The sequence below is a fragment of the Callithrix jacchus genome, chromosome 21 (assembly GCF_049354715.1).
Source record: "Callithrix jacchus isolate 240 chromosome 21, calJac240_pri, whole genome shotgun sequence".
In the NCBI taxonomy this organism is placed as follows: Eukaryota; Metazoa; Chordata; class Mammalia; order Primates; family Cebidae; genus Callithrix; species Callithrix jacchus.
In genome coordinates this window covers 52099331-52126513 of record NC_133522.1, presented here as the reverse complement: position 1 = coordinate 52126513, position 27183 = coordinate 52099331, and the positions used below count along the sequence as shown (strand labels likewise).

The 27183-nt window shown below is 43.7% G+C and overlaps 1 protein-coding gene and 1 non-coding gene across 21 annotated transcripts in view; both read right to left on the bottom strand.

Annotated features, from left to right (window-relative positions):
- DIP2A (DIP2 acetate--CoA ligase A) overlaps nucleotides 1-27183 on the bottom strand; it is a 108679-nt gene that overhangs the window by 25610 nt on the left and 55886 nt on the right. For all 20 annotated transcript variants that reach the window (XR_013530634.1, XR_013530635.1, XR_008478353.2 and 17 more), the window contains 10 exons: nucleotides 15375-15466; nucleotides 11844-11954; nucleotides 10162-10285; nucleotides 9684-9793; nucleotides 9113-9215; nucleotides 6609-6673; nucleotides 6357-6450; nucleotides 5292-5411; nucleotides 3864-3978; nucleotides 2296-2435 (listed from right to left, as the gene is read on the bottom strand). Coding sequence is in view for 16 of the 20 variants with exons in the window: in XM_054249110.2 (XP_054105085.2) it covers nucleotides 2296-2435; nucleotides 3864-3978; nucleotides 5292-5411; nucleotides 6357-6450; nucleotides 6609-6673; nucleotides 9113-9215; nucleotides 9684-9793; nucleotides 10162-10285; nucleotides 11844-11954; nucleotides 15375-15466 (1074 nt within the window). In the remaining 4 variants the exon portion in view is untranslated. The remainder of the gene's footprint in view (nucleotides 1-2295; nucleotides 2436-3863; nucleotides 3979-5291; nucleotides 5412-6356; nucleotides 6451-6608; nucleotides 6674-9112; nucleotides 9216-9683; nucleotides 9794-10161; nucleotides 10286-11843; nucleotides 11955-15374; nucleotides 15467-27183) is intronic.
- On the bottom strand, nucleotides 20078-20180 carry LOC118149986 (U6 spliceosomal RNA). The gene has a single exon (XR_004737756.1). It is a non-coding gene; the product is annotated as a U6 spliceosomal RNA (small nuclear RNA).

Here is a 27183-nt window from a genome sequence, read left to right as displayed (position 1 = left end):
CTAGGTCCTTGAAGAATCGCCACACTGTCTTCCACAATGGTTGAACTAATTTACACTCCCACCAACAGTGTAAAAGTGTTCTTATTTCTCCACATCCTCTCCAGCATTTGTTGTCTCCAGATTTTTTAATGATCGCCATTCTAACTGGCGTGAGATGGTATCTCAATGTGGTTTTGATTTGCATCTCTCTAATGACCAGTGATGATGAGCATTTTTTCATATGTTTGTTGGCCTCATGTATGTCTTCTTTTGTAAAGTGTCTGTTCATATCCTTTGCCCACTTTTGAATGGGCTTGTTTGCAAAACAACCCTTGATGCTGCTATAACACCACCACAAGCTATGAGGCCCAGGGCACTCCCTCAGCCATGTGTACATTCCTTCCAGAGCATAGATGTTTTTCCCCAAGACATAGGCCCTGGGGTTGCAGCGCAGAGATCTGCCTGTCTTGCAGCCATTCAAGACCATGATTCCATCGGTAAGTTCCCCAATAGATCGCCCTTTACTGACAAACTGGATCTGTCTGCCTCCTCCTTCAGTTTCTCAGCTCTTTCTGCTTTTGGGGGCCAATCTGCACATATGCACATTTTCACGGAGCCTGATGATGGCGCAGGCCTCAGCGTGACTCCTCCCACAGCCCCATCACCATAAAAGACTCCGCAGAGAGAATGCAGCCGTGCTTGGCTGACGTGGAAGGTGGTGCTTCTCTGCACTTCAGGCAACCATCCAGGCAGCCGTCAGTGCCACACAACACTCACAGGCACATGCAGAGATGGGGCAAGGTCACAAAAAGATACAAAGCACTACATATACCCTTGACGCCGTAGTGAACACAAACACCGCAGGCTTAGACAGGGCAGACTGAAAAACTGCTGAAGACAAATCACCCGTCGGATTCACTGTGTGACTCAGTCCCACAACAAGAGGCATAGCCAGGGGGCTGTGGATTGTCATGGGAAACAGAGGTCTGCCTAGGGGAGCGCTGTGCACACACCTAGAGAGCACTACACACACATGTCATGTCCTAATCCACATTTTACAAATAAAATGCGCACAACTACAGATGTTCCTTGGACTCATTCAGAATCATGACCTCAACATGATTTTCCAGGAAAGTTTAAACAGCTACCTGTATTTTCCCCATAACATAAATAAGTGAGACCCCAATGATTGATGTATGTGAAAATGTTTTGGCCACAGGTTCAAGCACTGTACAAGACTGACAGTTCCATTTCCAAGTAGAAATACGGGAAGAAATGATGTCATTCGTATGAATAAAAAGTAGAGCTAGAAACACTGAAATGCTCCAGTCTTACTCAGTGAGGACCCAGTGGCTGTGTACACACAGGGATCAGGCACCATCTGGCCCCGAGCTCCAGGTTAGGGATGGCTGAGCTGCCAGCAGCACCCACAGCCTGTCAGCACAGCCACCTGCAGAAGGCAGAGCTGCAGGCACAAGGGCCAGAACGCTGAGCAGCACGCGGTACCTGCAACCCCTATCGTGGTCAGGCCGTGTGGGAAAAGGGGAGGCTGCACTGAGAGATGGGGCCTGCCTCTAGAAGTCACCAAAAGGGGCCAAGACAGCTGCCCATGAACCCCAAAAGAGCCTGTGGCAGGAAAACTGAAGTAGCTGTGGGGTGGCTACAAGCAGGGCAGCCTCAGACCACATGACAGTGTCCCTACTCGACTGTCACCAGGGCCTCCCAGGCCAGGTTCTGTCTCAGGCTGGCAAGGAAAACCTCTAACATGCAACATGACAGTCAGGCCCACAGAGCCGACTTCTGTGGAAGAGATCATATAGGCCTTTCTGACACGTAGGAATTTTCTGGGAAGCTTCCGTGAGGCTTCAACCATAACACATGCTTGCTTCAACTTACTTAGATAACCTAATTGTCAAGTTATGCATAAACATTACCATATTCCTCAGAGTTGCCCACTTCACATGGTTGCTGTGGGGTTAAGTGCTTCAACACATGTGAAGTATGAAACCTGTGACTGGAATGCAGGGAGCTCTTATCACCATCTCCCCACACATCAGAGAACTGTAAGTGAGCTGCACAGCCCACATACACATTTTCGTATTTTAGCTCTTCTTTAAACTTAACACAAAGGGAGGGAAAAAACTGAGCAAATATTTTACAAACTAAAATTCCAATTTACCTTGAAAAACATTCCTGAGAAACGTTTTACTTGCATGCTTGCTTCTAGAGCAGTACAACGAAGCCTGGAGCATTTATAACCCTTTCTGTTACATCAATGCATCACGGACAAAGACCCACTCTGGTTAAGTCCCTTACCTCCAGGCATCACCTGACCAACGTCCTGAACAGTAAGGACTGACAACTTTTCTTCAGTATCCACTCTGATAACACCGTAACTTAGACCATTCATCGACAGGACTGCTTTTCTTGGAGGTGGTCCTCCCAGATCAGGTGGCCTAGAAAACAAAACCACGATGGAGTTAACTGATGAGGGGATAAAATTCCAGGGAGGTGAGCCCATCTTGCCCGCAGATGATTCTGCACCAAAGCCACTGCTCCCTGTTACAGACTGGTGAGAAACGCATGTTCTAAAGATGCTGCAACGTCTCCACACCACATGTCCCTCTGCAATGTGACCTCAACACGCCATTCAGTGGGAGAAGGGCCTGTGACTATAGTGGCAGTGATGCTATGTGACTTCCAGTGCAGGCCATAAATGTCAATTCAGCTTCTATCCGTTTGTCCTGGGACACTCGCCTGGAGCCCTGGGAAGCCAGGCAAACAGAATGACTGTGTTGAGGCCACTGGGCAAGGGAGGCCACTGGGCAAGGAAGCCCAGAGCGGCCCACTCTGAGGGGCCAGGTGGGGGCCCTGAGATGGTCTCAGCCCCTCACGGCTCCTGTTCAACCACCATCTCCTGCAAGCCAAAAGCACCTGGCAGAGGCCTTCCCAAACTCCTGGCCCACAGAAAGCCTGAGAGACCATAAAATGACTGTTGTTGTTGGCTGTGATACAACAATAGTAACTGAACACTAAGCAACAAAGGTTAGTGTTTCCTCCAATAAGAAAAAAATTAAACCGTTGCGCAAAACAAATCACCATAGAACAAAAGAATGAAGAATAATTTATAGTTTGTAAGTGACAAATGTGTTTTTTAATGTTAAGTGTTTAAAAAGTTAGGGTTACTTTTAGAAACTTGGGGTTCCTTGCATAAACGGAAACACATACAATTTATGAATATGTGACTGTAATACAAGAGCACAACTAAAGCTAAGACACCCTCAGCTGTGAACACTGCATTCTACCCTCAGGATGGAGCTGGGGTCGGAGCGGGTGAGAGGGGACGGGGGTGAGGAGCACGGGAAAGGCCAGCAGCCCCGCACCCACACACAAGGATGCTCAGGACAGTCTGCAGGCCCAACGTGCCCTCCAGGCTGAGAGGTGACATGAGGAAAACAGTCACGTGGGCAGCATGGGCCTCCCAGGAGGTGGGTGGCTAGATGCTAAGCACCAGGCTGGGCACTTCTCCAGGTGGGTCAATGGTTCTCACAGACTCCATGGCTGACAGGCACCTGCCTCCGAGTAAGGAAGAGTTCCTAGGCTGTAAGGATTACTACGGCTACAGACATGACAAGGCCTTTCTAATTTGGCAAGCACTTAAGAAAATCACAAGTCGGCATTCGTCAAGAATCCAGAAGACAGCCCAGGAAGCTGCTACCCAATTTCCCATGCAAACCCAAGCTGGTAAAATGCAGCAGACCAGGCACCAAGGTGCTGCTGCACAAATGGGCCTGGATCCTAACAGGCACAGCTCCAGAATAACTCCATTGTACATGGAAGACTCAACCAAGGGCTCACAAGACACAAGCAAGGAATGAGGTTACCTGCGGATGGCGACAGTGAGCGCCTCAGGAGAACTGGCACAAGGACAGATGACCTCTGGCCTCAGACCTCTGGACTGGAAGACGTTGAGGAAGGCGTCACAGGAGGAGATTGACCCTGCACGGAGCAACAAGGTGGAATGGCAGCACTAACTGGGGGGCCAGCAGGGAAAGGGGTAATGGCTGGCCACTGACACAGGAGCACATGCTCTTGGGAGGACACCAGGCAACGGCTGGTGGCTGTACAAGCTCAAGTCAGCATAGCCTGCAGCCATCGGGACCCAGAGCTGCGTCAGCAGAAGGAAGGGACCCTTTCACAGGCATCCTCAGACTTCATCATCTTCAAGGGAGATGGTGTCTTTAAAGAAAACCAGACAGCCATGGACGGTTTGGGCAGAAAGGGCGTCACTAGGGACAGGAAGGCGCTGCATACAGTGGTTGACAAGCCGCACAGCACTGCAAGGATCAGGTGCAGCAACTGGGGAGTGCCACGGGGGGAGGCACTGGAGGGGTGGGTACGCTGATTCCACCATGTGGACCACAGAGAGGCAGTGGGCGTGGGGCGGAGACAAAGAGACCTGAGCAGCACTGCAGAACCCAGAAGCAGACCCTGTCTGTCTCAGGTGTAGACCTGAGAATGAGGCGCTCCGGGCATGCTGAAAGGTGGGTTGCCCTCCCAAGAGATAGGGGATACTAGGGATTCCAACTCTTGGGCTACACTGGAGAGGGGATAAGACAAAACGACAGCTTCTGACCCAGGGTAGTCTCCAATGCCTAGACAGGGATGCAGGCTAACACTCAAGAAAAGCCCCAGTACCTGGTCAACAGGTGCGTGCTGCAACAGGAGCCCCTGTGTGACCAGCATCACCTGAGGCTTCCCCAGAGGAAGTACTGAGTCCGATCCTGGACAGTCCTGGGCCCCAGAGCTCACATGTGTGCAGCTCTGAAAAAGCAGTTATCACTCAGACCACAGTACACAGGAAGTCCTAGGTGCTCAGGCAGCAGCCACAGGGAGCTCCTCCCTCCTGGGAGGATCTGAGGGCCACCCAGGCAAACCAGAAGGAAGAATGGTTGGGTCCTGGTGGGAGAAGTTAAGCCAGAAACCAGAGAGGTGGGGGCACCAGGACAAAGGGCAGGAGGCTGGGATGAGGCCGAAGAGAAACAGGAACCCCTAGGCCACAGCATGATCTGGTAATTACTTAAGAAAGATGACTCTCATTAAGGCATGTACCTTTCATCAACTGTATTAAAATTGCTTTTAAATCTAGTGGCCTAATAAACATGCACGAGATAAGCCAGCGAATCACCAAGATGTTCCCTGTCATAGAAACGATGTGTAAATGGCTCAGTTTTGCTTCTCAGTGTATTCTACTTCGGTTTGCAGGAGGGGACACTGTGTGGGCTATGCCCCAGGCGCACAGGCTCACTCACATGGGTTGGCGCCATCTGCCACAATCAGCATTCGCAGTGAGCTGAGGCTGACATCCCTCTGGCCTCGCTGAGCTAGGAGAGACCAGTGCATGTCTCGTGACTTCACCAGTGCGGCCCGAGCTGCAGAGAGAGGATGGCACAGACATCCCTCCGTCAGGAGGGCTGGCACCCTCACACACCTACACACACGTGCACTTCATCCCACACAGAGGTGCACACACACAAAGAGACTCAACACTTAGCTCCTAGGTCACAAGCTCTCTGCAGCCATCTCTCACATGCAATCTAACTAACCCTCAACACTTCTTCCACAAAAATCAACTCTGGGGTACAATTTAGACATCAAAAACTCAGATCCATTTCCAACATTCAGCTTTTCTTAGAAGCTCCATATTGCTCTTTTCCTATCTGCCCACTTCATCTCACGTTGTCCCTCCCCAAACCCCTGGTACTGGCTGGTCCAGAGGTGTGAGGACCCCAGGAGCTGAAGAGAGGGTCTCAGGCCTCAATCTGGGCCCTGCACTGGCCAGCATGTGGCACCCAGCAAATACCCCCACCCCCACCCAAGCTTCAGCTTCCCTCCATAAAGTAGGACAGACAGAGACAGCTGCCCCTCTCTGCTGCTCTGAGACATGCCTACAGGGGCACAGCCCAGCAGGAAGAACAAGGCAACATGGTGTCCCAGGTGATCCAGTGCCTCAGTGGCTGGTAAAGGTGCCACTGAGCTCCACAGGGCAGAACACAGACTGCCGATTGTGCAGGTGTGGCCATGCTGGGGCTTCCTACTTGGTCCCGGGAGGCACCTCAACCACTGAGAGAAGTGAGGCCCCTACCCCACCAAGTGGCCCTATCTTACTACATCACCCATGAAACCCTGAAGGCCATGCCCGACAGAGAAAACTCCCATACTCCTGTGCAGGGGTATGACCCAGAAAGACATCCCACGGCTCCTCAGCCTACACCTGCAGTTCTATATGTCAGCTTTACTTTTTCTTAATCACCAAAGATCAGTTCAAAGAGCCTTTCCTAAAGAAGGGTGAGTGCCGTGACCAGGATATCCATTACCTTTATAGTAGCACACTTTCTGGATCCAGGAGAGCGGGTTGGCCTTCATCAGTGCATAGGGGACACTGACCACGTGCATCCTGTTCATGACGCTCTGTTGGGGAGCAGACATGCTCAGGGCAAGCAGGCCCGAGCCACACCAGAAAAAGCAAAACAAAACCAACGTACTCTCCCAACATTTCAGGCAGAGGCTCGGGTTCACCTCAATCCCTTGTTCCAACAATTAATTAGTCATCAGCAAACAACACTCACTGTTAACACTCCATGCCACAGACCAGCATCCCTTTTGAAATCCAGCACATTTATTAATGTTTCAGCTGAAAGTGGACAAAGAAGGTTAAACCACTGATCAACCCTCTCAACAAACCCTATGCATTTTCTAGAGAAATTCTGAGGTGAGTACATCATCAACAAGTTTCAGGGAACACATACAGCATTTCCAAATACCATGAACCAATTAATAATAATCCTGGTTATCTATTCAAATTACCGGAAACATGTAAGAGAAGAAGGCCATGCAACTAATGCAGAGAACCATGCTGAGCACTAATTGGAAGGCAGAGGAACATCATATACTGAAGAAGTTGTAAAAAGTGTTACCACATCTTTGATTTGCTTTTCTTTTCTTTCTTTTTTTTTTTTTTTTTTTGAGACAGAGTCGTGCTCTGTCGCCCAGCCTGGAGTGCGGTGGCATGATCTCAGCTCACTGCAACCTCTGCCTCCCAGGTTCAAACAATTCTCCTGTCTCAGCCTCCGAAAGAGCTGTGACTACAGGCATGTGCCACCACACCCGGCTCATTTTTGTATCTTTGGTAGAGACAAGATTTCACCATGTTGTCCAGGCTGGTCTCAAACTTCTACCTCGGTGATCTGCCTACCTCGGCCTCCCGAAGTGCTGGGATTACAGGCATAAGCCACCACACCTGGTCACACCACATCTTTTCATCAGATGTTTTGAGTGGGTATTTTTAGAATGAAGAGGTGGGGATGAAAAACCGTCAGGGATATTCTTACTTCTCAACTCTCCACCAGATCTCCTCAATTCTCACACCTAGAGGCCGTGATCCAGCATCTCCCCTCTATCTCATAGAGCTGGTGGTTCACATCACCCTTCAGAAAGTCACTCTTCCTTTGCCCGTTTTCTCATCCAGAGGCGTGCAGCTAACACATTTTAGGGAGCTCCCGGCCAAGTCTTCTCTAGGACCTGGCTTGTACCTCACAGGCAGAAAGGACAGAGGCTGGGGCTGGGAAGACCTGGCTTCTCGCCAAAGGCCACAGCACTCCAAAGGCGAACAGAAGTTTGACTTGTGTGTCAGGAAATGCTGTTGCATCATGAACAAGAGTACTATAAATATCCTTTCTCTGTTGGCTAAAGAACACAAATTATTACTATTATTTTTAGAGATGGGGTCTTATCATGCTGCCAGGCTGCAGTGCAGTGGGTATTCATAGGCACAGTCCCGCTACTGATTGGCATGGAAGTTTTGTCCTGATCCCTTTCCAACTTGGGTCGGTTCACCCCACCTTAGCAAGCTGATGGTTCCCCACTCCTAGAGGGTCACCATGTTGCTGCCAAAATTAGTGCAGATACCTGGTTGGTATAGCGCACTACAGCCCAGAATTCCCGGGCTCAGCGGTCTTCTTACCTCAGCCTCCCGAGTAGCTGGGACTGTAGGCACACACCACCACACCTGGCTAAAGAACCCAAATTATAGGTGACATACGTAAGATTAGCTCTGGACTGAAGACAAAGAAAGTCATGGGGCTTGATTTGAAAGATCTAATTTTTTGAATTTAATAAAGCCCTTTAAAAATACCTAAAATCATTTTCCAAATCTCCAGTAAAAGCTTTAGCCGTGCCCTCAACCTATCCCTTGCTTCGTAACACTTCTGTCTTTTTTAAATTTTATTTAAAATGTATCTCTTTTTTTGTAGAGATGGGGTCTCATTATGTTGTCCAGGCTGGTCTGAAACTCTTGACCTCAAGTGTTCCTCCTACCGAAGTGGTGGGATTACTGGTGTGAGCCACCGCACTTGGCCTTAAACACCTGTATTTTAGATATTTAAACATGCTGTTCAATTCCACTTTCTAGTGTTATTCAATTCCAGTATTACAATGTAAGAAAACTGCTATGCATCCATTTTTATAGTTTTTAAAATTATTTTTCAGAGTGTACCCCATAAATATATACAATTAGTACTTATCAATAAAATATTAATTTTAAAATATTCCCCTAAGTATCTGACATTTGAAGTAAATCAGGTCCCAACTATACTTTACCAAGAGATCTATAACCATATTCTACTTACATATTTACATGCATGACAATTTAAGTCAAAACTACAGTCACAGATACAGTAATAGAAAAATAAGAGTGTTTTCCTCTTTTTGAATGAAAAATGCCCTGACCCTCAGTATGTCACAAAGTAAGCCAGCCCCCAGGGCTGGCCTGTGAACTCAGTACTATGTATAAGTGAATCAGTGGGATACAGGTCTCATGTTCCACAAAACCAACATCCATGTGCATTTACTGAAAACAAGCCTGCCTGGGGTTGCCTGGACTCTGATAAGCGACGCTGTCTGCCCTCTTGGCCAGTACAGAGACCCACAAGCATGCTAAAGACGGTGCATCTCCCTACCTAGCATGACCTGGATTAATGGGCAAAGGCATTACCCAGGGGTGGTTTTGACAGGTGCAGCGACAGTCACATGATTAGGTACGTCAAGTGTTTGTGTGAGGCTGGAGAGCCCTTACCTTCTGAGTACCCGCATGCCTGGGTCAGAGCCCGGCACTGTGCCAGCAGGGATGTGTGGGGCACAGTGACGCCCACTGTGCTGCCTTCTTTGCTGGTTTTATACTGAAAGATTTCAAGGAAAAAACATTATATGGTATTTCTAGAGCTGACAACAGACAGAATGGAGCTTGACAGAATCTTCAAAGGAAGAACCGGTCAGTGTCTCTCTGCTAATCATCCCATGAGGCCCAGGTGCATGGCAAGCCCTGGCCGCTGAGGGGATGCTTCAGGTGAACTCATGGCTCCTCCTGGGAAGGTACCCAAGGGCAATGCTGCGACATGGGCTCCATCACAACTGTCTCCATCCCCAGGGGGCAAGTTAGGAGAGAATTAGGTAAGAGATAAACCTGGAAGGATCTCAGCAAGGATCTACATGACACTCCAGATTTCTGAGGCAGAGATAAAACAAGAACTCTTAGGCCAAAATTTAAAAATGTGTGTGTGTGTCTATGAACTTAAATTCTTATGAAAAGCAAGACTTAAGCCTGTGCGGCATGTTTTTACATGCTCTGAGTTAGGAACGGTCATTACCTCAATGTAGGCAGTCCCAGTCCCTGTGTCCTGGGCCAGAGGGTACCAGTCCTTGGGGGGCTTGGCTAGATGCTTCCCATCAATCACCAGCCAGGAAAGGGGAGGCCATCCTGGGACACACAGACAGGAGACAGAACAGCAAGCAGTGAAAGACGCTTCTGCTTCCCACACTGGAAGCCTGTGCCTCCGACATGCAACACTGGCCTGCAGCATGCAGCACTTGCAACTAAAGAGTGCAAGTTTTAGTCTCATTTTATTTAAAAAGGTGCATCCGGCCAGTGGCTACCATATAAGACAGTACAGGTCGAGACACTAAGCTAGATGAAAACTGAGATTCACAAGGCCCTGAACAGGCAATCACTTTTGCTGAAGACTCAGCCACCTCTGCCACGTTGTATTTCTGGAGCAGCATGCCTGGAGACAGTTTAACACAGACCACAATCAGAACACTGACTCCCCTTCCCTAGGCAGGCCTCACCTTTGAAAGCTGCCACCTCTCCCGTCTGTGCCTTGGGGAGGCCTTTCTGACAAGCGTCTGTGGTCAGAGCCAAGGAGACCCCACAGCTGCCCAGCAGAAACCCAACCTGCTGGCTGCCTGCATCCTGCAGAAAGCAGAGTGACAGTGTGGACATGGGGTGATCAGAGCAGCCCCAGCCCCAAACCATCGGTGCTCCAGGTCATGCACAGAGAATAGATTTTTCGTTCATCCCTCATAAAACTTGCAGAACGATTCAGTCCTATTATTGATTGATATATATGATCTTTTCATAGAAATCATTCATGAAAATGTGACAACTATGTTTAAATGTAAAAGATAATTTTGGTTTGTTTTTGTGGTAAAATATAAAATATAATGGGCTAATTTCTCAAAGTTTATTCTTACAAATGACATTTAGAAGCATTTTAATAAACTCCGAAATTAATGGCATTGAAATTTCTATTGGATCATGTTTGAAATTTACAAATTAACCTGGATAGGCCTGGTCATTAACAATATTAATTATTTCCACACAGAAACACGTTTCCTTGTAGCCAAGTCTTCTGTGTTCCTCAGCAAAATTTTGTCATTTCCTTCATATAAACTTGACAAATCTTTAGTTTTACTCCTAAGAATCACTGCATTCAAATACCTGCTCAACATATATTATCCTTTGCAATACACCAGCTTTATTTGCAGGTGTTACTTTTGGGATTCTCGACTATTTGTGAATAATGCTCATGTTAACAACTGCCTGAATTCTGGGACAGGATGACAGAAAACTCTAAAATACATGCTTGTCTACTTCTAAATGACTTTTTTAGTAAACAGATTACTGATATTTACATCTAAAATGTTATAGCCACCTAAATCAGCAACCAAAACTGCCCACTGTCATGAAAAGAAACACAAGAATTTCCTTCCTATTTATTTAAAACTGCCTCTGAGAAGTGAGCTATCTCACTGTAATGATATATTTATCCCTAAGAAATAATAATTTTCTATAAACATATGGTTTTGAGGAAAAGTTTAATAAAATCTTATTGAATCATAATTCTATTCATTAAAGGCAAAAGTGGCAATCATTTCTGTTGGGAAATTCACACAGATGATAGAACAGCTCCACCTAATAAAAGTGTGGTGTGGGAGCATCACCAGCAAAACTATTCTCAGTGCCTCTCTCATCAGCAAGAAGAAAGTCAGATAAGACAGCATCTGGGCCAGGTGTGGTGGCTCATGCCTGTAATCTCAACACTTTGAGAGGCTGAGGTGGGCAGATCATGAGATCAAGAGATCGAGACCATCCTGACCAACATGGTGAAACCCTATCTGTACTAAAAATACAAAAATTAGCTGGGCGTGGTGGTGAGCGCCTGTAGTCCCAGCTACTCGGGAGGCTAAGGCAGGAGAATTGCTTGAACCCAGCAGGCAGAGGTTGCAATGAGCTGAGATCGCGCCACTGCACTCCAGCCTGGCGCCTGGCAACAGAGCAAGACTCTGTTTCAAAAAAACAAAAAACAGCACCTGATTTCTCTTGAGTCTTGGCCAGCCTGTTGACTACTAGCTTCCTCTCCTCTGTCAAAACAGCTGCTTGCTGCCTGCCCACACTCAGCGAAAACTCTGCAAGATACCACTGGTTGTGTCGAGACTCAAGTTCAGGACCTCAGCCATGGGTTTATCACCTTTCTCGTTAATGGCACTTCTATGGGGACAGGAACCAGCTCTGCCAGGAGACACCCATAAAATGCAACCATGAACATCACGGGGTCACTATTCGGAAACACGAGCGCCACCTACAACAGTACAAAGAAATGAAGTTAGCCCTCTCACATTCCTCCCCCTTTCCCTTCCCCCATCATCCAAATTTCCAATTTTTACAATATCTAGCTAAATTAAAAGCTAGTTACAAAATAAAATTTTTGTTGGCCCCAAATACTGTAATAATTGTGCTTGAAACCATTAAGGGACAAGTCCAAAGAGTATTTAACTGAGTAGAGACTGTTAACTCAGGGACCTTGAGAACACCCAGTGATGAACAACCCGTAAGAGCCTTCACTTTGTAAAACAAAATGTAAGCTGTATCTACACTTATTCTGTACTTGAAGTCTGGGAATTTAGTTTCTAACAAGGTTGTTTGTTGAAAAGGGCAAGGTTTTCCTTCAAAATTTGGTTTTAATAGTGGTTATCCAGAACTGTAACCTATAACCTTGAGACTAGATGTTTGGGATGAAAAGTATATTTTTACAGAATTTGTTATGAAAAGCTGTGTTCACTTTTACAAAGTATAACATTATAGGAGGCTGAATTTGCCAATTTCTTCAACTCAATCACTGTGACCTTGTCGATTTTATTTACCTAACCACAGAGATTCTCTTCCAAGTCAAGAAAGTATCTGAAAGTCTTTATCCTTGTAAGAATTTTTTTCGGCCGGGTGCGGTGGCTCACGCCTATAATCCCAGCACTTTGGGAGGCCGAGGCGGGTGGATCACGAGGTCAAGAGATCGAGACCATCCTGGTCAACATGGTGAAACCCTGTCTCTACTAAAAACACAAAAATTAGCTGGGCATGGTGGCGTGCGCCTGTTCCCAGCTACTCAGGAGGCTGAGGCAGGAGAATTGTCTGAACCCAGGAGGTGGAGGTTGCGGTGAGCCGAGATCACGCCATTGCACTCCAGCCTGGGTAACAAGAGTGAAACTCTAATTTTTTTCAAGAAAATTAAATCAGTAATTCCTAAACTCATTCTAAAGCATAACATAAAGTCTCATCTATGAGCACAATATATCATAAAGTATCATTTTTTTTTTTAGTAACATTCTTAAACTGTTTACATTTTTATAGCTAAGTACACATTTCCTTTCTTTTCTGGTAACAGCCACCACCATTTCTACTTTCTTTGCTTTCCTGTGTATTCTCTAACTAATTTGTTTTAAAGTGCTCCCTCAGATGGGTCAAATACCCACCAGTATCATTTTCCAAATAACCACCCACTCAGGGGAGCCATGAGTGTCCCCTGCTGCTGACAACTCCACCCCATCCTGGGGTCTCAGTTCTCCTGATATTGACGGTGCCACCCCTTGGCCTGCTGCCAGTGATCATCCTGGGCATCTACTGTGGTCCTCCTGCTTGAAACCTACTTGCTTACATGGCTGAGGGACGTCTTCTAAGAGCTAGCCAAGAAAGTGCTCGTGAGCCAAATATTTCCGAGTCCTGCATGTCTGAAAAGGCTATACCATTCTCAAATCTGTTGAATCTCTGGGAATAGAACTGTAAGTTAAAAATTATATTGCCTCTGAATTTCTGAAGCATCATTCCACTCTCTTCCAGTTTTACCAATGAGAAATCCCAAAGCCAGTGTGCCTGCCAATCCTCTTTTCTGTACCCTGGTATTCTGCAGCATCATGGGCATGTGTTTTCGTGTGCATCCTTGAACATTTACACTCTCTAGGTCTGGGATACTGTCCTGACTGACTATTTTCATTTAAAATGTTCTACTTTTTGTTCTCCTTTCTCTTTCTGGACTCGTTATGAGTCAGATGTTGGGTCTTGTTGATTGAGTCTTTTTGTCCTATTTTACTCTACTTTCCGTCTCTCAGTCTTTCCTACGGACATCCTTTTCTTGATTTATGAAACATCTTCATCTCAGGTTTCCAGGAATATTAATATTCACTTTTTAGAAATGCTGTTTTCTATATCTAGCTTTCCCTCAAGTTTGTTTCCTCTTTCCTCCCTTCCTTTCCCTGTCTCTCTCTTTCTCGCTCCCTTTCTTCCTTTCCCTTTTGGTATTTTCTCTAATATTGGCATTTCCTTCTTAAAAGTCCTTGGCTAACAGTTCATATTTAAAAGTTCGGCACTGAAAGAGTTACTTGGAACTGTCTGCCAGCTTGCTAACCTGCAGTTTCCATGTTGGGTGATCTCACACAGGTGACCTTCTCACCAGGAGATCTCACTGGTATGCTCATTTTCATGTTCTCTTGTTTTCCACCCTGGACTCTATAGTATACCAGAGGTCCTCAGGTCTGGTCCATCTTGCCTACAGCAGTACTGTCCAGAAAAACGGACTATGATAATGAAAATGTTCTCTCTCCAAGCTATCAATACAGTAGATACTAGCCACACTCTTACCGAGCCCTTAAAATGTGGCTTGTGCAACTAAGAAACTAAACTTTGTATTCTATTTAATTTTGGTTAATTTAAATAGCCCCACATAGCTAATGCCAACCATATAGGGCAGTGTAGCACCAGAGAATAAGCCTCTAGCACCCTATTTTGACAGATAGGTACAAGGAGGCTACCTGGACACATAGAATAGGGAAGGAGATAAATAAAAGGCATATAGAATTTCACAGCAGGGTTTCAGACCTTTAGCTTTTAATTCATAAGATCTAAGCTCTAGAATCTATTATTTTTAATATCAATATATATGAAGTCAAACGGAAGAGAAGATGAAGAAACAGAGGACAATGAGTACAGAAAAAGAATACTGCTTTACTCTATATCACAAACTTTGCCATATTTAATATTCTTCACTGCTGAATTTTTTTTTTTGAGACAGAGTATCACTCTGTCACCTCCGGGGTTCAAGAGATTCTTGTGTCTCAGCCTTCCGAGTAGCTGGGATTGCAGGTGCATACCACCATGCCCAGCTAATTTTTTTGTATTTTTCATAGAGACAGGTTTTGCCATGTTGCCCAGGATGGTCTCAAACTCCTAAGCTCAGCCTCGGCCTCCCAAAGTGCTAGGATTACAGGTGAGAGCCACCACGCCCAGCCTTCACTGCTGATTTTAAATCCCTTGTATTAATGCTGTAATTCTAACCAAATGACAGAACACTAATTTCAATGAAACAGATTATTTGGCCGGGTGCGGTGGCTCACGCCTATAATCCCAGCACTTTGGGAGGCCGAGGCGGGTGGATCACGAGGGTCAAGAGATTGAGACCATCTTGGTCAACAGGGTGAAACCCCATCTCTACTAAAAATACAAAAATTAGCTGGGCATGGTGGCGCAGACTGTAGTCCCAGCTACTCGGGAGGCAGGAAAATGGCTTGAACCCAGGATGCGGAGGTTGCAGTGAGCTGAGATCGTGCCATTGCACTCCAGCCTGGGTAATAAGAGCGAAACTACGTCTCAAAAAAAAAAAAAAAAAAAGAAACAAGATTATTTAAGTCTCTGCTTTTGCTCATTCCAACAAAGTGACATCCGAGATACTTACTCTGTCTCCAGGTTTAAGTAGAGGTTCATTCTTATTAGTCAGTTTATTAAGTAGAGTATAAGCTAGTTTTAAACTCCGACTCCAAAATTTACCTAAAACAAAATAAAAATATCAAGCAATGTAAAAGTAAAAAAACAAATAATTAACATTTTAATGTAGAAATCAAAATACCCCATAACATACCATTACCCCATTAGTGGAAATTTAGGTAGTTTCCAACTAGTAACTATTCTGCACAATGCTGTAATGAACATGATTGCTTTCTCTTAAAAATAGCTTACAGATTTATTTTTCTTGATACAATTTATTATAGAAAAGCTGGACTACAGAAAAGCAAGCAGAGGCCAGGCTCAGTGACTCACACCTGTAATCCCAGCACTTTGAGAGGCCGAGGCGGGCAGATCACTTGAGGCCAGGAGTTTGAGACTAGCCTGGCCAACATGGTGAAATCCCATCTCTGCTAAAAATACAAAAAAAATCAGCTCAGTATGGTGGTGTATGCCTGTAATCCCAACTACTCAAGAGGCTGAGGCACAAGAATCACTTGAACCTGGGAGGCGGAGGTTGCAGTGAGAGCCCGCCTGGGCAACAGAGACACTATTTAAAAAAAAAGCAGAAAGTGAGTATTTTGTACATATGCATATATGTACAATTATACACACATATACACGTATATGTGTCTCTATGTTTTTTTTTTTTTTTTTGAGACGGGGTCTCACTCTTATTGCACAGGCTGGAGTGCCATGGTGCAATCTTGGCTCACTGCAACCTCTGCCTCCCGGGTTCAAGTGATTCTCCTGCCTCAGCCTCCTGAGTAGCTGGGATTATAGGTGCCCACTACCATGCCCAGCTAATTTTTTGTGTTTTTAGTAGAGAGAGGTTTCACTATGTTGGTCAGGCTAGTCATGAACTCCTGACCTCAGGCGATCCACCTGCCTCGGCCTCCCAAAGTGCTGGGAGTACAGGCATGAGCCACTGCGCCCAGCCATCTCTATAATTTTGAAGAAATGAAATCATACTTCACCCTACTTTTTCAATTAACACTGCATTGTAAATGGATTTTCATTAAATTAAATATCCGTCAATTACATCATTTATAAGAGTGACACATAATGCATTTAATCTTTACAACAATTCATGAAGTGGGTCGTATCTTTATTTTAACATGTTAAATTCCTAATATGTTAAATTTAAGATGTTAAAATACTAGGAAATCCCAAAGAGAAGTTCCCCTGACCAAAAATCAAGAGACAACATAAACAAGAGCAATGGATCCAAAGGTGATCTGGGTAGCAATGCCACCCATTCTTTACTTGCAAAGCCAACAGGACCTCACGTCAGGCCACGTCATGAATGAACTGACATTCACAATTGCTACAAAGAAATAAAATACCTAGGAATACAACTAACGAAGGATGTGAAGGACCTCTTCAAGGAGAGCTACAAACCACTGCTCAAGGAAATAAGAGAGGACACAAACAGATGGAAAAACATTCAATGCTCATGGTTAGGAAGAATCAATATTGTGAAAATGGCCATACTGTCCAAAGATATTTACAGATTCAATGCTATCCCCATCAAGCTACCACTGACCTTGTTCACAGAACTGGAAAAAACAACCTTAAACTTCATATGGAACCAAAAAAGAGCCCGCATAGCCAAGACAATCCTAAGCAAAAAGAATAAAGCTGGAGTCATCACACTACCTGACTTCAATCTATACTACAAGGCTACAGTGATCAAAATAGCATGGTACTGGTACCAAAACAGAGATATAGACCAATGAAACAGAACAGAGGTGTCAGAAGTAATGCCACAAATCTTCAACCATCTGATCTTTGACAAACCGGACAAAACAAGCAATGGTGAAAGGATTCCATTTAATAAATGGTGTTTGGGAAACTGGCTAGCCATGTGCGGAAAGCTGAAATTGGACCCCTTTCTTACACCTTATACAAAAATTAACTCCAGATGGATTAAAGATTTAAACATAAGACCTAACACCATAAAAACCCTTGAAGAAAACCTAGGCAATACCATTCAGGACATAGACATAGGCAAGGACTTCATGACTAAAACACCAAAAGCAATGGCAACAAAAGCCAAAATAGACAAACGGGATCTAATTAAATTTAAGAGCTTCTGTACAGCAAAAGAAACTATCATTAGAGTGAACTGGCAGCCAACAGGATGGGAAAAATATTTTGCAATCTACCCATCTGACAAAGAGCTAACATCTAGAATCTACAAAGAACTTAAATTTACAAGAAAAAAACCAACCTCATCAAAAAGTGGGCAAAGGATATGAACAGACACTTTTCAAAAGAAGACATTTATGTGGCCAACAAACATATGAAAAAATGCTCATCATCATGGTCATTAGAGCAATGCAAATCAAAACCACACTGAGATACCATCTCACACCACTTAGAATGACAATCATTAAAAAATCTGTAGATGCTGGAGAGGATGTGGAGAAAGAGGAATGCTTTTACACTATTGATGGGAGTGTAAATTAGTTCAATCATTGTACAAGACAGTGTGGTGATTCCTCAAGGATCTAGAAATAGAAATATCATTTGACCCAGCAATCCCATTACTGGGTATATACCCAAAGGATTATAAACCATTCTATTATAAAGACACATGCACACGTATGTTCACTGCGGCACTCTTTACAATAGCAAAGACTTGGAACCAACCCAAATGCCCATCAATGACAGACTGGATAAAGAAAATGTGGCACATATACACCATGGAATACTATGCAGCCATAAAAAAGGATGAGTTCATGTCCTTTGCAGGGACATGGATGAAGCTGGAAACCATCATTCTCAGCAAACTGATACAAGAACAGAAAACCGAACACTGAATGTACTCACTCATAAGTGGTTGTTGAACAATGAGAACACATGGACACAGGGAGGGGAACATCACATACTGGGGCCTGTTAGGGAGTGGGAGAGGTAGGGGAGGGATAGCAGGGTGTGGGGGGATAGGGGACGGATATTAGGAGAAATACCTAACATAGATGACAGGGGGATGGATGCAGTAAACCACCATGGCATTTGTATACCTATGTAATAATCCTGCATGGGCTGCACATGTACCCTAGAATTTAAAGTACATTAAAAAAAACAAAAAACTCAAAACACTGTTGTAGCCTATTTTAAAAGGTCAATTTAAGGTGTTAACCATTGTAATGCATAAAGAATTTCAAACTGAATCCAACTGTACATAAAAAGAATAAGGCATCATGACCAAGTCAAGTTTTATCCCAGGAATGTAATGAGGTTCAACAGAAAAATCAACATAATTTGACACATTAACAGAATAAAGGTGAAAAATAAAACAATCATATTAATAGATGGAAGAAAATAAAAACAATTTAACAATCATTCATGATTTTAAAATTATTTTAAATGATTTTTGAAATCCTTCTTAAACTCAGAATGAAAGGAAACATACTTCCTTAATGTGATAAGGGCATTTTAGAAACCGAATAGGAAATATCATAATTAATGGTTGGATACCGAAAGCTTCCTCTCTCAGAGAAGTCAAGGACATCTGTTTTCAGCATTTTACTGAAAGGCTTAGCCAGTGTAACAGGGGAAGGAAAAAACTGAACAACTGGAAATATAACTACCACTATTGGCAGATGACACGATGGTGTCATGTCATCTTATGAATCTTCTATAACTGAATTTAGCAAGGCTGCCAAATATATCAACATATAAACACCATTTGGTTTCTACACACTAGCAATAAAAAGTAAATAGGCCAGGCCCAGTGGCTCACATCTGTAATCCCAGCACTCTGGGAGGCCGAGACGGGCGGCTTGCCTGAACTTAGGAGTTTGAGAACAGCCTGGGCTACACGGTGAAAACTTGTCTCTACTAAAATATAAAAAATCAGCCAGGCGTGGAGGCAGGCACTTGTAATCCCAGCTACTCAGGAGGCTAGGGCAGGAGAATTACTTGAACCCAGGAGGCAGAGGTTTCAGTAAGCCGAGATCGTGCCACGGCACTCCAGCCTGGACAGCAAAGAGAAACTGTCTCACAAAAACAAGCAAAAGAGTAAATAAAAATTTTTGATCAAAGTATTCACCACAAGATTAAAACACACACATACTAAGTAACTGAGACTGTCACAAGAAATGTACAAAGTCCCCCCACAGAAAATTATACATTACTGAGATAAAGTAAAAAATATTTGAATGAAGGGACAGATCATGTCCAATGGCTGGAAGACTCAATAATGCAAAGGTGGTGGGGTGCAGTGATTCACACCTGTAATTCCAGCATTTTGGGAGGCTGAGGCAGGTGGATCACCTGAGGTCTGGAGTTTGAGACCAGCCTGGCCAACATGGTGAAACCCTGTCTCTACTAAAAATAGAAAAATTCACTGGGCATGGTGGCAGGCACCTATAATTCCAGCTACTCAGAGACCGAGACAGGAGAATCACTCAAACCCAGGAGGCAGAGGTTACAGTGAGCTGATATCGGCACCATTGCACTCCAGCCTGGGCAACAAAAGCAAAACTTTGTTTCATAATAATAATAACAATGCAAAGGCGTTAATTCTCTTTAGAATAATTCAAAGCAATGATAATAATCTCAATAGGTATACTATGACATCTGACAAGCTTACTCTAAAGCTGATTCTGAAATGCACAGGGCAAGAAGTGCTAAGACACTTTTTTTTTTAATAGGGAACACTTCACAAATGTGTCATCCTTGCACAGGTACCATGCTCATCTTCTCTGCAACATTCTCGTTTTAGTGTATGTGCTTCCAAAGTGAGCATGTAAGACTCTTGAAGAAGAAAATAAGATGGCAGGCTTTCTCTACAGATGTCAAGACTTACTATAAAACTATGGTAATTAAGAGTCTATTATAGGCACAAAGACAGAAAATAAATCAGTGAGATAAAACAGATCCACCCAGGTGTGGAGAATTCAACTGATGACCCACATGCCACCACAGAGGAGTGGGGCAAAGGCTGTCTTCTCCTGAGACAAGACAGGACAGCTGCTTATCTTTCTTTAGAATTGAACTCTGGAACCCAGTCCCACACCATTCACAAAAACACATTCCAGATGGAACGTGAACAGTAAAACAACAGCATTTTCCCAAATTAATAAAATAACTTTGTGATCTCAGCCAAGGGAAACAGTACTTAAAGACAACACAAAAAGCAAAAATCAGGCCAGGTGTAATGGCTCACGCCTGTAATCCCAGCACTTTGGGAGGCTGAGGCAGGTGGATCACCTGAAGTCAAGAGTTCGAGACCAGCCTGGCCAGCACAGTGAAATCCCATCTCTACTAAAAATACAAAAAATTAGCTAGGCTTGGTGGTGTATGTCTGTAATCCCAGCTACTTGGGAGGCTGAGACATGAGAATTGCTTGACCAGCAAGGCAGAGGCTGCAGTGAGCCATGATCACTCCAGTCTGTGTGAAAGAGTAAGACTCTGTATCCAAAAAAAAAGCAAAAATCATGAAAGAAAAGAAGGTGATGGATAGAACTTATGTTTGCTAAGCTACCAATGGTGAAAAGCCAGCCACAAAATAGGAGAGGACCCTTGCAAGGTACTACTGACAAACGTCTGGTACCCAGAATATAAAAACTTCCTATAAATGATCCTATTAATTAGAAAATGTACAGCTGCTTTGCCTAGGGAGTAGCCCTTCTTTTGTTCCTTTGCTTTCTTAATAAACTGGCTTTCACCTCACTATATTGACTTGCCCTGAATTGTTTCTTGCACAAGGTCCAAGAAGCCTCTCTTGGGGTCTGGATCAGGACCCCTTTCTGGTAATGTCTTCCTACTGAAATCCAAAGGGATAATACCGAGGAGACCTCTGACCCAAAGAAAATACACTGCAGCACCCATTGGCCGCCTTTAGGTAAGTGGGGTGCATATGCTGTGGCAAAGGATGGAATTGGGTTAGAGACTCAATCTAGGGAGTCAGAGTTTCTCCTAAGACAGAGTGGGCTAAAGGTTCCTCCTAAAAGAAGGCAAGGGTACTTGAACAAACCTGGGTTCAAGGTCCAGCTTGGGAAGGTTAGAGTCCTTCCTAAGATATAAGAGGTTAAAGGCCCCCCTGCAGTAAAAGTCTCTCTCTTTACTCAGAGAGTAAAGTCTCTCTCCGCTAAGAATGGATCTGGATACAGAATGTAAGCACTATTCTCTTTGGATTAATCTGCCTTGCACTCTCTGCTGACGGTTGTGGGTGGCGAGGTTAGGCACATACAGGATAATGGAACATGGGAGCTTTTTTTCTCTCCAAAACCAGGAACTCTAGAGCTGATGGGGCTTCTGGATAAGACCCCTTCATGACTGACAAGTGGCCGTCTGAACTTTTGATTCAGTGTCGCTGCAATGGGTGGGTCTTTCTCTGGCCTCCCTGAGCTCCTCACCTTCCCCATCCTGCCACAGGCAATGCTTTTCTCCCTCTTTTCCATCTTTTCTGTTACTCAGGGCAACTGTCTCCTCTTTCATCTTGCCCAGAGACCACATGTTGAAAAATGTCCTTGGGAGTTGACCTTGTAACCACATGGAGGTACTTTCTCTTGGTTTCCAAAGTCAGAAATATTGGCTGTGTGGCCTGGCTGAAGTTGGGTAATAAGAGATTTAAGTAATCTTTTTAAAAAGAGTACCATGGGCCAGGCATGGTGGCTCACACCCATAATCCCAGCACTTTGGGAGGCCGAGGCAGGCAGATCACTTGAGTCCAGGAGTTCAAGACCAGCCTGGCCAACTTGGTGAAATCTCATCTATACTAAAAATACAAAAAATTAGCCAGGCATGGTGGTGCATGCCTGTAATCCTAGCTACTCGGGAAGCTGAGGCAGGAGAATTGCTTGAACCCAGGAGACGGAGGTTGCAGTGAGCCGCGATCATGCCACTGCACTCCAGCCTGGGCGACAGAGTGAGACTCCATCTCAAAACCAAATGAATAAATAAATAAGCACTATGGTTAAAAGTCAGCTTAAAAGTGGATATTCAGGCCGGGCGCAGTGGCTCACACCAGCACTTTGGGAGACCAAGGTGGGTAGATGACAAGGTCAAGAGATCGAGACCATTCTGGCCAACATGGTGAAACCCCATCTCCAATAAAAATACAAAAAAAAAAAAAAAAATTAGCCAGGTGTGGTGGCATGCACCTGTAGTCTGAGGAGACTGAGGCAGGATAATTGCTTGAACCTGGGCGGTGGAGGTTGCAGTGAGCTGAGATTGCGCCACTGCACTCCAGCCTGGCAACAGATCAAGACCATGTCTCAAAAAACAAAAGTGGATATTCAAGATCTAACAGCTTGGGACTCCTTGGGAAAAAGAAGAGGTACCACAGACCCCATTTTGGGAAGAACCTATTTTTCTCATGAAACCGAAGAATTTAAAATGGATAGATCTTCCCAAAATTTAAGACTCGGCTCTGTTTTTCATTGTGGTACCTGACGGTTTTGACTTCACACTATGAGACAGCTTTGGTGTGTAGTAACTAGGTAGGAAATATACTTTGGGGTAGCTAATGGCAGTTATAGGGGAATATACAGCTCTTTGCATGTTTGGATCAGCGAAGCATGCTCTTGGCCACCTAGAAGGTATGGAAATGTCCCCACACCTCACTGAGAGATAACACTCCCATAGGGGATGGGCTGATTCCCTTTAATGGGGATCTAGTATCTGGTATAGAAATGGGACCCCTGATTTCTGGAATCTCCTTTTCCTTACAGCTGCTTATTAGGCCCAGAAACTGCATGTTTCCCTAGCCCTGTTTATCAAAGAGCTCCACCCTGAAGCCAGTAATCCAACTAAGAAACTTAGAAACTGAAAATGGAAGCTCTTACAACTCCTGGAGCTTCTGTCTGTGTATTTATATGTTATGTGTGTGAAGCTTATATATGAAAGAGCTTTGATTAATTAGTTTAAAAATACAAGCTTAAACTATGTACTTTGTCAGAAAAATTAAAACTGTAGTGCCTTTTAGTTCATGTGACTTAAGTAATCTTTGGGAAATAAAGACAGTTTTAAAGATTATGGTAAAACAAAAATATTTTCAAAAATTTAGGCATTTGGTCTAAAGTAGGCAGTTCAGATGTTAGGTTTGCTAAATGCTTTAAGGTCATAAGCTGCTTCTTTGTAACATGTACTTCAGACTATGGGAAAAGCCGTTCTACATGCAAGGTGTATAAGGAAAGTGAAGTGTATTTTTGGTAAACGATTGTAAGAAGTCATGGGAATGTAAATTTTTTTTGCCTAGAGTAAAGGGTTAAAGGATTATTTTAAGTTAGAGAGAATAATGCTGAAGGTTGGAGCAAGTTGTGGAAGGTTTGTGAAAAATTAATCTTGTAAAAGAAATTTGTGTGTGAACACACTGGCCTAAAGTTAAAGGGGCATTATTCATTTTTCTGAAAACTGAATATTGGAATAAAGGCACAACAGAGTTTTCCTGTAGCACAAATCTGCTCCTTAACAAAAATTGTAAAGGGCTATAAAAGGTTTATGAGAATCTTACCTTATGGTTGAATAGATCTGTCTTATTACAAGGTTTTATTAAGAATTGGGTTTGACATCAATAATGCACTAATGCAACAGTGAAATTTGGCTTTCTCCCTTGAACAAGATTTTTCATGTTATATTTTTTAAAATAATGAAAGACGGCTGGGTGCAATGGCTCATGTCTGCAATCCCAGCACTTTGGAGGTGGGGGCATGTGAATCACTCGAGACTAGGAGTTCAAGATGTTATGAATTAGGAGTTCATAAGTTATTCATTTTGGGTAAATGAATAACTTATGATGACATGGGTTTCTATCAAGTGTTTAAACCTTTAATATTTGACAGACTTCCCAAAATCATATTCAAAATTACACCTTTTTCTGATCTAACTAAACTTTTGGGTATTAGATCCCCTCAAGTCTAAAAAATAATATATTCAGCTTATTTGGTATAAAAATTACACAGGAAACACTGTCAAATATGAAATGATGTTTGGCTTTCTTTGGGCTGTCTTTGTATAAATATATTATTGCTATGTGTTCCAAAATCAGTGAAACTTCTATAATTCTGATATGACAGTACATGTTATTAATAAGTATAATTGGTATGTTAAATTGTTGTATATCACAGAAGTAGTAATCAAAATTCCTAGTCAATTGTGGCTTTTATAGAGGCTGCCCTAAGGCATTCTGTCATCCATGGAAAATTGTTATCTTGTTGTGGTCCTCTTTAGAAGATGGTTTTATAATCAACTATAGAACTCTAATAGGTGTTCTTCAATGTAGGCTTCTGATAACTTTGGAAATTGTGAATTAGAATAAAGGAAAAATCTAGGTTGGGCGCGGTGGCTCACACATGTAATCCCAGCACTTTTGGAGGCCGAGGCGGTGGATGTGGATGGCCTGAGGTCAGGAGTTAGAGGGCCATTTGCTCAACATAGTGAAACCCCGTCTCTACTAAAAATACAAAAAATTAGTTGGGCATGATGGTGCATGCCTGTAATCCCAGCTACTTGGGAGGCTGAGGCAGAAGAATTGGTTGAACCTGGGAGGCGGAGTTTGCAGTGAGCCAAGATCACACCAGCCATTCCACTCCAGCCTGGGCAACAAGAGTGAGACTCGTCTCAAATTAAAAAAAAAAAGAATAAAGGGAAAACTTTCAGGACTTTCATAGAGAGCCAAAATGTTCATGAATATCAAACAGGAGTTAACTGCATGAGCTGAACTAATAGAAAACAGAAGTAACTTGTTTTGACTTTTTCGCTTAAATCATTGCTGATCCTTTTTTTTTTCCAGAGCCAATTTTCTTTGAGCTACTTAAAGCTTTTAACAATTGAGTAAAGTAGAGAGAAAAGAGATGGATAATGTAAAAATCTGGATCAGTATTCTAATTCTAATTCTGGGCACACTGGAATCAGCTAGCAATCCCTTATCATCTTGGTTCCAACAGTTACTCAGTTCATGAAAATCCTCATTTAATTTACTTAGGATAATTTTATTTATTTTGTTTTACTGTTGTGGAATAAATTGCTATTGTACTCTTTGTGTAGGAATGCAGGATAAGCTTACTCAATGTTTTCTTAAATTGAACACTTATTAATCTTCCAGATACCACCTTTTCTTGAAGTTATGAATGGCCCTCATCACGATACTGATTCTTTCTGACTCAGCTCCTTTCTTTCTCAAATACAAAGACCCTAATAGTTAGGCAGGAATATCACCACCCCTATTCAGCCTGAAGAAGTTACAGAAGATGAATCTTTGTCCCTCTACAACCCTTAGGATTAAGAGTTCTCTTAAAAAACAGAGAGAGGAAATATGTCAGAGATGTTTAAACCAGAGCAACTCCATCTTGAATAGGGGTAAAATAAGGCTGAGATCTGCTGGGCTCCACCCCTAGTAAGTCAGGCATTCTAAGTCACAGGATGAGATAGGAGGTCAGCACAAGATACAGGTCATAAAGACCTTGCTGGTAAAACAGCATGTGTAGTGAAAAAGCCGGCCAAATCTCCCCAAAGGAAGATGGCGATGTAAATGATCTCAGGTTGTCCTCACTGCTCGTTACACACTAATAATAATGCATAAGCATGCTAAAAGACACCCCCCCGCAGTGCCATGACAGTTTATAGATGCCATGGCAATGTCAAGAAGTTATCCCATATGGTCTAAAATGGAAAGGAACCCTCAGTTCCAGAAATTGTTCACAGCACTTTGGGAGGCCAAGGCAGGAGGATTACGAGGTATGGAGTTTGAGACCAGCCTGACCAACATGGTGAAACCCCATCTTTACTAAAAATACAAAAATTAGCTGGGCATAGTGGTGCACGCCTGTAATCCCAGCTACTCGGGAGGCTGAGGCAGGAGAATCTCTTCAACCTGGGAGGCAGAGGTTGCAGTGAGCTGAGCTTGCTTGCATCACTGCATTCCAGCCTGGGCAACAGAGTGAGACTCCATCTCAAAAAAAAAGAAAGAAAGAAAGAAAGAAAATGTGCTAAAGATTCAAAGGTACTTAACAAAAGAAAAAGCCAAAATGATAGAAAAGATCTCAATCTATTTAGTTATCAGGAAAATGCAAATTAAAACCACAATGAAATACCACCATATTATCATGAGATTAGCTGAAATTAATAAGCCTGACAATACCAAGTGCTGGCAATGATGGGAGCAGGTAGGAACCACCCACACTGATGGGGCGAGGGTGAGCTGGGGAAGTGTGGTGCCGTCTAATCAATGTGAAGTTACCCATAACCCCAGACCCAGTACTTCCACTCCTAAGTACTCACTCTCAAAAACATATGCTCATATACCAGGTGGTAAACACCAGAATCTTCCTGGGAGCACTCTTTCTACCAGCTAAAACTGGAAACAACCCAGGTATTCCACCAACAGTATAACAGATAGATAATTTTTGGTATGTGCATTCCTCAACAAAAAGAAATGAACTACAACTACACACAATAAAATGAATAAATTGTAGAAGCATAATGGTAGAAGACTCTGCTTCTGAGTGGGAAAGGGTACTGGTGGCAGACCAGCGCTCCTGCCTAAGGTGAGTTTAAAAACTGAATAAAATGCAGAAATCATCTTTGGGAGGCAGCAAGTTGCTGCTCAGCAAAGACAACTAGAAGAGTTAAGATTCCAGAGAGGGAAAACCTTCCAGGAAGCGAGCTGAGCTGCAGCTATCTTTATGCTGTCGGTCTTCAGGGGTTCCACCCCTACAGGAGGCTGAGTATTCCACCTGAATGGAGCAGTGCCACCAGGACATGAAGAAACCTGCAGAGCTTTTGGCAGAGGCTAGGAGTCTCAAGAG